We start from the raw sequence: 13,293 nt of genomic DNA, 5'->3' as shown, positions 1-13,293 counted from the left end.
CTTGACAGAAGGCAATGAATTAATCTGACTCCCCACTAAAATGATTACCAATACATGGAATTCCCATTTGCTCAGCTAAAAAGCCACATCCTCTGGGAAACCGAAGGTGACTCAGTCCACCCTCCCCCCTTCAACTCCTGGTTATGGTTAGAAAATTCCTTTTGTCTTCCACTCTTTGGGGAGGCAACGTTTCCCCCAGGCACCGAAGCTGCTGTTCCCAAAACTCCAGGGTGAGAATGGGTGCCTTGGATTGGAGAGGACTCTGGCTTGAGGATGGCAGTGGCTTGGTGGGTTCAGGTCTAGCCCTGTGACCCCTGAGGCACAAGGAGAAAAGGAACGTCACCTTGGCAGCAAAGGGGATTTAAAAAGAGCACAAAGAGAGGCTGAGAGTGGCGGGAGAAAGACACAGGGTAAGAGGGAGGCACGAGAAGGAACTCATCATCTCTCTTTGGAAAGGGGCATCACCAAGAGGCTTCTAAGAAATGCTGGGATGCCCAGGGTGCACCCCCGGCTGAGACCCCTCCCTGAGGGGATCAGGAAGAGGATTGCGCTGGATTAGGAGTTGGGAGACATGGCCTCCTAACATGTCTCCACCCTTTCCTGCCTTGCGTGTGACCTTTACCAATGGCCTCAGCTTTCCCCGTTGGCCAAATGGGGTTCTCCTAAGAAATACTGTGGATAGGGTTACCAGAGTGAGCAAATGAAAATATAGACTGCCCCGTTACATTTGAATGTCGGATAAACAATGAATGATATTTTAGTATAAATGTGTTCTAAACATTGCCTCTGAAATTCAAATTTCACGGGGCGTCTTGTATTTGACCTGGCAGCGCTAACTGTGAGAGGAAAGGGGAACAAGGTAGGCACGCGCTCTGTAAAGAATCAGGAGGGCCCAGGGCTGGGGTAGCAGCCTCCAGGATCTGTGTGTATTCAGCCAAACACTATCCTTGTGTCCTCTCAGGAGCCCACTTAGCGGATGCCAGGACAATGACAAATAGAAATCCGTGCCAAGGATGACAGCCAGGATACGTAAACATCCCCTCAGAACAGCTTTAGGGATTGGGATCATATAGCCTGAGTAAGGAGTCTTGGGAAGAGCAGATAATGACCATCTTTACATCTTAAACAGCAGGGTAATGACTTGGGCTCAATACAAAGGAAAATTTGTATAATGAGAGCTCTGTGAGAAGGCACTGGGCCCCCACAGGAGGGAGCATCTAACACCAGAGTGTTCACGTTGGAGTTTCATGACCACATGACCAAGATGCTCTGCAAGGGACCCCTGCTGGGCTTAGAGAAGATTAGACAGAAGGCTTGGGAAGTCCCCTGGAAGTCAGGCTCTCTAACTCTCAGTGCACAGATTTCCTTTTTCCAAAGCATCTAGGTCGGTGCCCTGTGCCAAACAAGGTGCTCAGTCAGCAAAGGACATCAGGGATGACAAATGTTATGACTCATGTGTTAACCTGTCCATGTCTCTAGCCAAGGCAGGCATCACTAATCAATCGCAGCATCCTCTCTCGCTAAATTCCAGTGTGACTTTGAAATCTTCCTCAATGCAACAATCTAGACAGCTGCTACCAGGCACAAAACATCTCCTGTATGTGTGTAAAATCATCCTCATCAACAACCGTTATTATTATAACTAGTAGTTCTCGAGTGCTTACCGTGAACCAGGCACTTTACATGTAATAGTTTCTTTAAATCCTCCACAACAATCCTTCAAGTTAGGTACGAACATTATCCCTATTTTACAAAGGAAGAAATGGGGCCCAGGGAGGTGAAGAAATCGACTCCGAATTGCAATTAAATGAGTGGGAGAGCTAGGATTTGAACCTAGGCAATCTGGTCCCGGGAACTGCCCTTTTAGCCACGGCACTAGACTGGACTGTGCCAATCTATGGTCCTTACAAGAGTGGGCACAATGATCCCATCTTACAGAGGGGGTTCCTGAGGTTCCAGGAAGCAAGGCCATGACTGAAGGCCACAAAGCAGGAAGGAGGGGAGGCCGGGATTCAGACACAGGTTGATCTGACCCTCTGTCTCCACCTGCTCAGGTTCTTTCACCCACCTGAGCAGGACGTTGCCACTGAGGGCCTCTGGGACCTCTGCCCATGACTGCCTCCCCCCAGAACATTGGGGTTGCCCAACCCCCCGGGGCCTTCTCCAACTCCCGACTGAACAGAATCTCTCAGCACAGTTGCTGGAGTGGCTGAAGCTGGCAGCCCATTTGTCACACTGTGGAACCATCTGCTTGTGCTCCTCCGTGGGCCACCGGACTCAAACCTCAAGAGCAATGAGCCAGAGGCTCTAGAGTCATTTCCCAGGCTCGGGCCTCTCACTGGCTTTTGGGGCCAGACCCGAGGTCAAGGGCCACCCTCTGAAGGCCCGGCTGGGAGCCCTGGTTTGAGATAATAGAACCACACCACAAGGGCTACCCCAACCTGGATGGAGTCAGAGGTCAGACTGCCTCTCACCTCCCTGTGTACATACAGCCCATTCTCCACCCCGGGCACATCCGTAGGTAAAAAACAGTAATTAATATAAAATACTTCCCATGAATTGCCACTTACTGAGTGTCACACCCTGTGCCAAGGACTACATATGATACCTCATGTAACCTTCACAGCCACGCACGAGGATTCTATCATCCCCATTTTACAGATGAGTAACTAAGGCTTAGAGAGGGTAAGTAACTTGTCCCAGGTCACACAGCCAGAATGCGGTAGAGCTGGGACTTGAACTCAGGTGCTCTGGCTCCAAAGTCAATGCTCTGAAGAAAAGGATGGAGAAGACTGCCCAATATGGCCCAGAGCCTCAGCTCCTCTGCCAGTCACTTCTTTCCTCTGGACCTGAAGCTCCTCACCTATTGAGTGGGCATACTATCACTGACCTAGACCTCCTTGAAGAGCAATGCACAGGCGGCTGGTATGAAAGTACATTGGCAGTCTCATGCTCCAAGCACTCATCGCCACTTGACTAATGAAGAAAGGGGCTCAGGGACGGTAGGTGATGAACCTGAGGTCACACGGTACGGCTTTCCTCCCTCAGCCCCCTGCCCAGATTGGTGTGTACTGCTCCCCCAGCTCCTCCTGGGGTTTGATACGAGAGGGACCTTTGCAGCAGGACTTGTGATCTGATCCCCACACCCTGCCTCCTGGCCCTCTCCCTCCCCAGGCGTCTGTGTACTTACAATGAGGCCGGGGACTCCTGGGGGCCCTGGCAGGCCCAGTTCCCCCTGCAAATAGAGAGAGACCGAGGTGGTTAGTTGCCCTGTCACCCTCTGGAGCCACCCTTCCATGCCATCCTCCACGCGGGTGGCTGATGAAATCCTTTGAGTTGTCCATTCCTTGGTTTTGACCTGTGACACTCCTGAGCCTGGCCTGAGGTTCGGACGAGTCCCTCGCCTCCTCTGCCATCAGCTTTCCACATCTGCAAAATGGGAGGTTGGATTTCCAAATCCGGTATCTTCCAATTATAAGTGTGACAAAATGGACAGAATCCTGGTAGCAGTATTAAAGACGTGCAGGATGCTTGACCAGAAGATCTCATTTCACCCTCACTCTATAGATGGCAAGACTCTATAGAGCAGCGGTTCTCAACCTTCCTAATGCCGCGACCCCTTAATACAGTTCCTCATGTTGTGGTGACCCCCAACCATAAAATTATTTTCGTTGCTACTCTATATCTGTAATTGTGCTACTGTTATGAATCGTAATGTAAATATCTTTTTGTTTCCGATGGTCTTAGGCGACCCCTGTGAAAGGGTCGTTCGACCCTCAAAGGGGTGGCGACCCACAGGTTGAGAACGCTGCTATAGAGGCTCGAGAGGTTAAGGGATTTGCCTAAGGTCAAATGCAAACAAATAGCACAGTGGTGAAGGCTCCAAGCTGAGAGTCACTAGGCCAGCCTCCCTCCCTCTCTCAGCCCGGAGATGAGGTGTGTGTGTGTGTGGGGGGGAGCCTTAGAGAACCACCACCCCTGCCCCCACCACTGAAAGAAGGCTCATAGGTTTCCACCTCCCAGGGCCTCTGAGATGCTGGAAGAGCTCTTGCCTGAGAGTCGGATGTGGCTGTGAGTGAGGCAGTGGGCAAGATTCTCATTCCTCATCTCTAAAAATGGACCTTCAATTGTTTGCAATGGAAAAAACAAGTAGAGGACTTTGGATTAAGTTGAAAATGCAAAGGTGCAAGTAAAGATAGGGGGTTCTAGAAATGGTGATTATCAATGAGAAGTGCCCACATCCCCCAAGGCGTTTGTCCTCCTTCATCTATGAAATCCCGGGGCTGCTCAGGTGAAAAGAAGCAAAGGAGGTGAGAAGCAGCCTTGACTTTAAAATGAGGGAACCAAGGCCCAGGGAGAGGAAGTGACTTGTCCAAGGTCACTCAACAGCTGTGTAGCAGAGCAGAGCTGGGACCACACATCAAATCCTCCTTCTGCTCTTCTAGGCCATGAGTATGAGGACATCCCTGCCCGTCCCGAGGGGCCTTCCAGGATGACAGCGCATATTATGGTTAATCCAATGACGGACACACGGAAGGAAAGGCTGGTTTCTCAACCTTGCTGGTGTTCCTTCCTCCACCTGGGATGTCTCCTCACCTCTTTCCTCATCCGAGTTCTAATGTCACCCTCCCAAGAGTCTTCTCTACTCCTCTCTCCCTCCTCCACAGCACCTGGAACCCCCTTGATCCCACTCATCAACTACTTCACCTTGTGTGATAGGCTGGGGAGACAGCCATGAGCTCCTCGGGAGCAGGAACTGTGCCCCGTTATTACCTACTATTTATAACTGCTCCATCCACTGAACACTTGTCTTGGGCCAGCCCCCTTCCCAGCCCTCTCTCTCATTTCATTCTCACTACAGCCCTCGGAGGTCAACATTCTAATCCCCCTGATTTACAGAAAACTGAGATTCAGAGAGGTGAACTGATTTGTCCAAGCTGCCACGCCTGGCTAGTGGTGCAGTGGGATTCAAACCCAGGTCCACCTGGCTCTGAGAACAGGACTCCAGCCCCCAAGGGAGCCCAGGGGTCAGCCTCAGATGGGTCAGGCTCAGGGAGCATCTGTAGAATTGAAATGAGCACATAATCAAGTGCTGATTACAGGTTCAGCAGCTACCTCTGCAGGAAGCACAGCTGCTCAGGAGGGAAGCCCCAAAGAGAGATGGGGGAACATGGCAGTTGTCCCAAGGAGCTCTGGCCATGGTCTGCACTCCCAGGCTTCCTCTCCCGCTGAGCCCGAGGCCGGGACAGGAACGCAAAGGCGGGCTTAGCTCTCCAGGGCAGGCTGACCTGGCTCCTCGATGGGCCTACGATTATTTACAAAATCTATAAACATTTCTGTGCTGAAGATTTCTTTAGAACTTGGCTCTTCTCTCCATACAGGGCCTGCAAACCATCTGCTCCCCCAGATCACGGCAGTCCCATAAATATTTCTGGCACTTTGTAAGATGGCAGTAGCCCTGGTTTCCCCAGTGGGGAGTGACCCATGAACCTTTCTAAATTCTTGGGAATGGGGCACAGCCTTGGGCTTTGAGAGCAGGGGTTCAGGGCCAGAGGGGCTCTCCGGGGAGGCGACCACAGGGCATCCACAATAGGCAGGAGTCTGGGGTTCAGAGAAGTCATGCAATTCATCCAAGAGTATCCAGCTAGTAGGAGGCAGGGCTGGGATTTGACTCAGTCTGTCTGATCCCAAAGCTTGGGTTCCTAAAACCTGCTATGTGTTTGTTCTGAATCTCTTTCCTGTTCCCAAAGACTTGAAATACTTACAGGGTTTCCATCCAGTCCTGGTGGGCCTCTTTCCCCAAAGTCTCCAGGAAACCCCTAAGGGCACAAGAGAGAACAAAGACCTATTAATGTTTATACCTGTGGGTGGCTTTGATTCAGACCCCCTACTCACTTTAGGTAAGGGGGTAAGGACTTGTCCATGCAGTCTCAATACTTGGTTGTGGGATATGGGCAGGCAGTGGGGTCCCGGGACACCCCGTGCCCTCACCAAACACCCCACCTAAAGAACTTTTCAGGGACTGGCTACTGTGGAGAGGCCAATGGCCAGTGAGCCCTCTTCTTATCTCCTCAGAGTCTCTGGAAAGAAACTGGTAAGCAACTCCCCAGCATGGAAATGTCTTTCTCCCAATCGAAGGCCTTGTCCTGATGGAGTCGGAGGTCAGCAGCTGGGTCTAGGCCTGGACCAGCGCCAACTTGCTGAGAGTTATAAGAGGGTCCGTTTCACCCATGGGGCCTGTTTCCCTAGTGGTCACAGAAGGGAAGGCCGTATGGCATTTTCCAGCTCAGACCTTCTATGATCATGACATGCTCTTCAAAGGCCACCCTGTGGAATCATGCTCTCTATTTTACAGATAAAGAAAGTAAGAATCTGAAAGGGTAAGTGTCAAGGTCATACAAGGTTACAGCACTGGTGAACATCAGCACTGTTGCCACAGGTGAGTTTTAGCAGCTCAGAGAGAGGCCAGGCTGCCCGGCCCAGGTAGGTCTGGCCTCTCACCCCGTCCCTGACCCCACTCCACGCTCTTTGGGGACACTGGCAGCTAGAAAAACATCAGCTGTGGGGATGCTTCTGGCATTGCAGGGGGATAAATCCATTCTGCTGCAAAAGAAAAAAATGTCCTCAAGCTTGGAATTTAGGGAAACCTGTTCTCCCCTCTCCTTGAATTCAAATCAGCGTTTGTTTTTTTCTTTTTCAGGGAACTTTAATAAAAAACAAAGCACATGTTTTTCGGACCAAACGGATGCCTCAACTGTTCAAACAGTAACGATTCTTCATGGGAGGTAACTTGTTCCTAGTTTCTAAGCCTACTGGGCTGGGGGGGGCAGTGGGGGGTCCAGTAGATTAAACCTAAAATCAAAACCCAAACCAATTACAGTCTGTACTGGTTGAGATGAGACCTTGAAAGGTGTATGCATCTGAGACCTTTGTCTCGCCCTGCCCATCAATCCCACTCCCTCTGTTAGGAAGCCCTTTTGGATCGGAACGGCAGGAATTGACATTGACCCTGTTGGAAGTGTGGCTTCATTCAGACACCCAAAGGAGGAAACGAGGACATATTAAAGAGATTTGGACAAGCCAATCACTTTCCATGCACAATTTCATTTGCCTTTGATGTCCACCCTTGAGGGGATGTTACTGGTCCCATTTAACAGATAGGGGAACTGAAGCTTAGAGAGAAAGTGTCACTTGGCCAAGGCTAAAAAGCAAGTTTACGGCAGAGCTGAGCCCATGTTCCCCTTCTACGGACTCTGCCATGTTCATATGAGCTGCATGTGGGCAAATCCTGGCATGCAGAAGCTGCTAGAATGTGTGCCCAACGGGTTTCAGAGAGTGGCAGAGGGTGTGTGTGTGTGTATTCGCGCATGCACGTGCATAGGCCCACTTCCAGATCAAGTCTTTGTGAGGGTACATCTGACGCTATCTAAGATTTTCCTCCCCACATCTGTAGGTCTCCCTTGGCAAATTCCAGCCTCATCCCAACCCAGCTCCTTTTTGTCATGCTGTAAGGTAGATCCCTCTCACCTGCTGGGACAGGAGACATCGGCCAGGTGGGCTATGGTCAGGGGAGCCTCCTGAAGGCATTGAGCTCCTGTCTTTGCTTTTGGAGGCTGGGGTTGGGGGCCTGGCAGGAGAGGAGGATAATTCCTCAGGGGACAAGGGGAATGCTGTCCAGCTGGGTGCCTTGTTGACTCCACATGGCCCACAAAGGGCAGGACTTGCGAAGTCCATGCTCTGATCTCCAAGTCCAGCATCTGGAGACAGCCCAGAGACTCACCCTGCCTTGTATCCAGGTTGGCTGCGTGACCTTGGACAGACCCTCACTGTCCTGCTCAGGCTGGGGGAAGGGGGCGTGAACTCTAAGAACCCTTCAGCTTGGCCCAAACCCTAGACAAGGCCTGGGAGGAAGGGGCCTATCCCCTTAGGTGCAGGAATGCCACCCAGCCTGGGGCAAGATGAAGACCTTGACAGCATTCCCCAGGCTCTGACCCTGGCTGCCGTGCCCAATATATTCACACACAGCAGCCACCAGGCAGGCCTCAAATCCATGGATCTGCATTTAGAGGCTACTCCAAGCTCGTTCAAGGACTGCTTTCAGCCCCAGCTGCCAGGCCAGTTGCCCCATGAGGCTTTGGAACCAAAGCAACCCCGTATCAGCCCTGGCTCTACAACCTACTGGCCTCTCTGAGCCTCAGTTTTCTCTGCTGTGCAATGGGGGAGTGCTGAGGGTGAGCTGAGATGTCAAACTGAGGGTGAGCCCTTGCTGGCACATGTAAGAGCACAACTCTGAGGCATAAGCAAGACAGACACCATTGAAATGGTCAAATCCCAAAGGGAGGCACTTCTGCAGACAAAATGCAGCCCTGGTATAGCCAGTGGGTGATGACGGTGAGACGATAACAATGACAGCAACAGCAAACTCTAACAGCCCAATGAGATAGGTCCTATTATTGGCCCCATTTTACAGATGAGGAGGTTGAGGTCCAGAGAGGCTCGAGAACTTGTCCAAAGTCACACAGCTATGGAATAGCAGGGCTGGGAACTGAACCCAGGCAGTCTGACTCCAGCGCCCATTTTCTTAGCTATGACTGGACACTGACTACACAGAATGGACTACAGCACGCCTGGGGTCTCTCAGAGGGCTCATGAGAACCCTGTGCTGATGTACAAGAGGGAATGGCATGACTGATGCCGAGTGCTGGTTCTGCTTGTGCGTGTTTGGTGGTCTCAATACCTAGCTCCTATCTCTATCTTCAGTCTCCCTCCCTTCGGAGGAGTCCAATAGATGACCTCTAGGAATCTAGGATTTGTAATTACGAGCACAACAGTTGGAAAAAAAGATAAGAGCTTTAAAAGTGCTGGAACGAATCTGATTGGAACAATCACAAAAGGCCTGAGATGGAGAGACCCTAGCAGTTCCTGACACTCAGCACCTCATTGCCCCAGGGGGTAGACTGAAGCCTAGAACCTAACCAAGGCCCCACACCCCACTGGCTTGCCTCGTCCCTCTACTACTCAGCAACATATCCCATTGCTGACACTCCCCCCAGGGTCCTTGATGCTTTGCCCACTAGATCTCAGAGAGGCAGCCACCAAGCTAGACACGTGGCCGCACTTCCGCCCTGCCGCCTTCCCTTTGGCCGCTCCTGCGTGTGAATGGTGTGCGCTCCCAGCTCAGCCAGCAGCAGGACCTTCCTCCACAGGCCCGAGTTCCTGGCTGCAGCAGACTGGCCTGGAGCCCAAGCAATGAGCTCAGTTCCCTGCCAGGACCCCAGCCACATGGTTTCTCCACTTCCCCAGGTCCGGCCCCCCTGGGGAACTGCACGCCTCGTACTTTGAGCAGAATCAGGCCCAGGAGGAGACAGACCCAAACCCTGGGACAAGGCTTCACATTCTCATATGCCGGCAGCAATTTAGAGGAATCGATGTAAAGACATGGGCAGTTCTTGTCACCGCGTCCATGGCAGGATGCTGAGGGCGGAGGAGGCCTCTGAGGACCAGCACCCCATCCCCCAACCTGCCCCCCCCCACCACTGCTCTACCTCCAGGTACTGTCTGCCCCCAACAGTCTCCTCTAAGGTGGGCTATAGGAGCAGGGAGAACATACGGCCTCCAGGATCAGAAGTCCTGCTAATGTCTCGAAGGTTCAGCTCCCTGGCCTTCAAAAGGGTCAGTCCTGCCCAGCTGACCTGCAGAGACGGGCTGAAGAAGAGGTGAAATGCTTGTAATCCAGCCCATGGCAAACTCAAATGTGCCTTGATATGCTGGTTAGGGTTTGCACCAACAGTAGGAATACTTAACTTCTAGTAAGAGCCCGCAGAAGGATCTTGGAGACCTCTTCACCATGCTTAAATTCTCCAGTCAGAAAGTTCCTGCTTAAGCCTTGCCTGCACCTCATATTCTTTTCTAAAAGATGTATACAGGGCTGGCCCAGTGGCACATTGGTTAAGAGCTCGCTTGGGACGCCAGAGGGCCCCGGTTTGGATCCCACATATGAGGGCCAGTGACACTGCCCTCTACAGCTAAGATGCTGAACAACAGCTCAACCTGGAGCTGGGCTGCTGTGAGTCACTGGCAACGGCGTAGGCTGCAACCACTACTGCAGTGAGTTGCCATGGGCTACCGTGTGTAGCCAGCAGCCAGCGTGAGCAGCTGGCAGCCACCGTGAGCGGCCGTCCAGAAGCCGGCGACTGATCTACCTCGCCCGGGGAAGAGCGCAATGATGGTGCCAACTTGGGCCAGTGAAGCAACGTCCTCCACAACTAGACTGAAGAACAAAAAGGACAGCAACTTGTCTGTTCCCCTTCCCCCAATTCCCCAGCGCTGGTCCCATCCCCCAATTCCCCAATAACAATCTTTAAATAAATAAATAAATAAATAAAAGTTGTGTACACTCCAGGCGTACTGACATGCGAAGAACCCTGGAGGTCCCCAGCACCCTTTTCTTCACGATGCTCAGCATGTTTTCACCCTGCCAATTTGAAATCTACTGGGGACGCTGACCAAGAGCCACCTCAGGGAACAAGGAGGAGACAGGCAGGTAGAGTTCTCACCAGGATTCCAGAGTCACCAGCAGTGCTGGGACAGCTCTAGCTCAAGTTGCGGACACTGGGTACCAGATCCCCAGCTCACAGCATGACCACAGCTAAACAATTTTGGCCTCAGTTTCCCCACTTGGAAACATGAACTCTCTGTCAGTTTGCTCCCTGCTCCCCGCAGTCTGAGGACCAGAAAGGGCCCTGAGCTTGAAACCAAAATGCACCATGTGGAAAGCCCTGTCCCACCCAACGGGTGTGCAGCCTTGGGCAAGTCCCAGGTATCCCCAAGCCACACGCCGAGGCAACAGGAGCCAGGTTGGGCCATCCCAGCTCTAAGCTCTAGGGTCTGCCCAGCTGACTCACTACACAAGACCAGCCTTGGCAGGTCTGGCCAGAGGCACGAGAGGAGCTGTGAGCAGTGGCTGGCCTGGCCAGGCATTCCAGTAGCTTGACAGTGAATTCACAGAGTGACAAGTGTCCCCTGGGAGAGACCCTTGGTTAGGAGGCAGACTCAGCCCCCAACTGTGAGTGTCGCTGCGCTGTGGCTCGAACAAGCCAAGACGGCCCAGGAGAAACCCTTTCAGCTCCAGGCAAGTGGGTAACCTCTTATATCTGGACCTTTCCTCAGGAAACCACAACACATTTCTCTTCCCAGCAGGGGATGTGAGGAGGAGATGAGAACTGTAGACTAAGCTTTCCTTTGGAGGTTAAAGAAATGAGCACAGAGAGAAGAGAAGTGATGTGGAGAGCACCGTGTACTAACAAGCAAGGGTCCTGGGTTCACATTCTGACTCTGCCACCGACTTACTGTGTGACCTTGGGCAAGTTACTGGCCTCGCTGAGCTATGCCTGCTTATCTAACAAAGAGGTTGGGCCAGCTCATCGCTAAGGTTCCTGCAGCTCTGATGTGCTCTTACCTCCACTGTCTCTTTCTCAGCTCCCATCAGCAAGACTCTCACACATCCTCCTTCCAAGCCTGACACTGAGGAGGCTGCGTGTATGGGCCTGAGGTTTCGCTTGCTGGAGAGAGATGGACTACAGCAAAATTATCACCAGCCCGGCCAGAAATGAGGCCAACTGCGATCTGGCATGAGGGAACTCAGTTCATTCTCCTGACATTTCCTCTTGTTAATAAGTGCCTAAAAATCACCTGGCCCAAAGCTTAGACAAGAGGAAAACCCATCCACAGAAGGAGCCCCCCAAACCCACCAGCCAGATCAAGGGCTGGGGAACCCTGGCAATAGGGGGATGGCCCTAAAGACCACTTAGGGAGTGTGTGGACCAAAAGCACAGCACACTGGAGGCCTGGCAGAGAGAAAGCCATAGGGACTGGCTGATATGAAGTCCTATTCCGTATCTATTCAATCATATCTGATGCAGACCCTGCTCATTTGCTGGCCATAGCAGCTGGACCAGAGCCAAGGGGACTTTCGTGGCTCTTGGAGGGTATTGCACAGCCATAAGGCTGTTTAGCTGAAGAGAGGGAGTTTCCTCCCACCCACATGTAACACCCCAATGCCAGGGAACACCCTCATCATGGAGCATGGGATCTTAGGGACTTAAAGGTATGGAGCCAGGGGCAAAGACGAGTTTTCAGTTAGGGGTTTAAGGCCAGCAAGGCCTGGGACGACTCTGGGCAAATGGCTTTGGTTGTCTAAACCTCTATTTCCTTACTTGAAAAATAGGTCTAATCAATCTCACCTCAAAGAATACGTAAGAGAATCACATGTAGTTGAAATACCATGCAGGTAAAAGGGCTCAATAAATGTTGCTTTTGGGAGTGTAGGTGGGTGTCTGCTTTGGCTATAGTGCTATCCCCAGCACCTGGCACATAGTAGGTACTCAATAAATATTTTGTTGAGTGAGTGGCCTTGTCTACACATAGATGGGAAAATGGCGCAGAGCACCTCAAACCTGGTGATGCCTTCCTGGCCATGAGCAGGAGGATTTCAGGTCCAAGAAGAAAACAAGTACAGGGAAGGCATGAAGGGGCCACTGGAAGTAGGAAAGGGGAGATGAGAGGCTGTAGAGGATGGGGTGGAAGAGGACAGCCGCGGCCCTGTTGACGTTCCTCATTGTGGCAGATGGAGAAGCCATGGCACGCCGAGGGTGTCACGAGCCTTGCCTCCTCCATGCTCAGGAGGCTCCAGAACCCGTGCTCTAAACAGCTAAACTCTGGGGCAAGAGGTAAAAGTTCTGGCTGCTGCATTCTAACCCCACTTTGACTCTCAGCAACTGTAAGACCTTGGCCAAGTCATTCACTCGCCCAGCCTCAATCTCCTCATCTATAAAGGGGCAATGCCTGGCCCTCTGTGAGGCTCCCAGGATGGAGTCAGAGCAAATGCCCTACGGGTGGCTCTGGAGGTGGCCTCAACCTGGAGGGCTCTTCCCCAGATAGCCACAGGGCTCCCATCCTCATCTCAGTCAGGTTTCTCAAAAAGTGTGGATGACTTCCTGGACCAATTCATTCAACAGCCCATACGCCAAGTACTCACTGTTCCCCTACCTTACTCTATCTTAATACTTAGCACCACTTGACAATCATTCATTCTTCATTCCCCCATGCAATCATTGTCTGTCTGTCTGCCCACAGAACTTTGGGAATGGCCAAGTTGTCTCAGTTGGTTAAGAGCGCAAGCTCTGAGCAACAGGGTCGCCAGTTCGATTGCCACATGGACCAGTGAGCCGCACCCGAGCTGAGCTGCCACTGAGCTGCCAACAGGTGGCAGGATGGCTCAGCTGGTGAGAGCCC

At 52.1% G+C, this 13,293-nt stretch overlaps 1 protein-coding gene across 6 annotated transcripts in view; it reads right to left on the bottom strand.

Annotated features, from left to right (window-relative positions):
- COL27A1 (collagen type XXVII alpha 1 chain) overlaps positions 1 to 13,293 on the bottom strand; it is a 141,578-nt gene that overhangs the window by 77,968 nt on the left and 50,317 nt on the right. For all 6 annotated transcript variants that reach the window (XM_019635911.1, XM_019635915.1, XM_019635910.1 and 3 more), the window contains 2 exons: positions 5,766 to 5,819; positions 3,191 to 3,235 (listed from right to left, as the gene is read on the bottom strand). In XM_019635911.1, coding sequence (XP_019491456.1) covers positions 3,191 to 3,235; positions 5,766 to 5,819 — 99 coding nt within the window. The remainder of the gene's footprint in view (positions 1 to 3,190; positions 3,236 to 5,765; positions 5,820 to 13,293) is intronic.

The sequence above is a fragment of the Hipposideros armiger genome, unplaced genomic scaffold (assembly GCF_001890085.2).
Source record: "Hipposideros armiger isolate ML-2016 unplaced genomic scaffold, ASM189008v1 scaffold_24, whole genome shotgun sequence".
Lineage (NCBI taxonomy): Eukaryota > Metazoa > Chordata > Mammalia > Chiroptera > Hipposideridae > Hipposideros > Hipposideros armiger.
The sequence above is the reverse complement of the archived record's forward strand: the minus strand, read 5'-3'. Positions and strand labels throughout refer to the sequence as shown.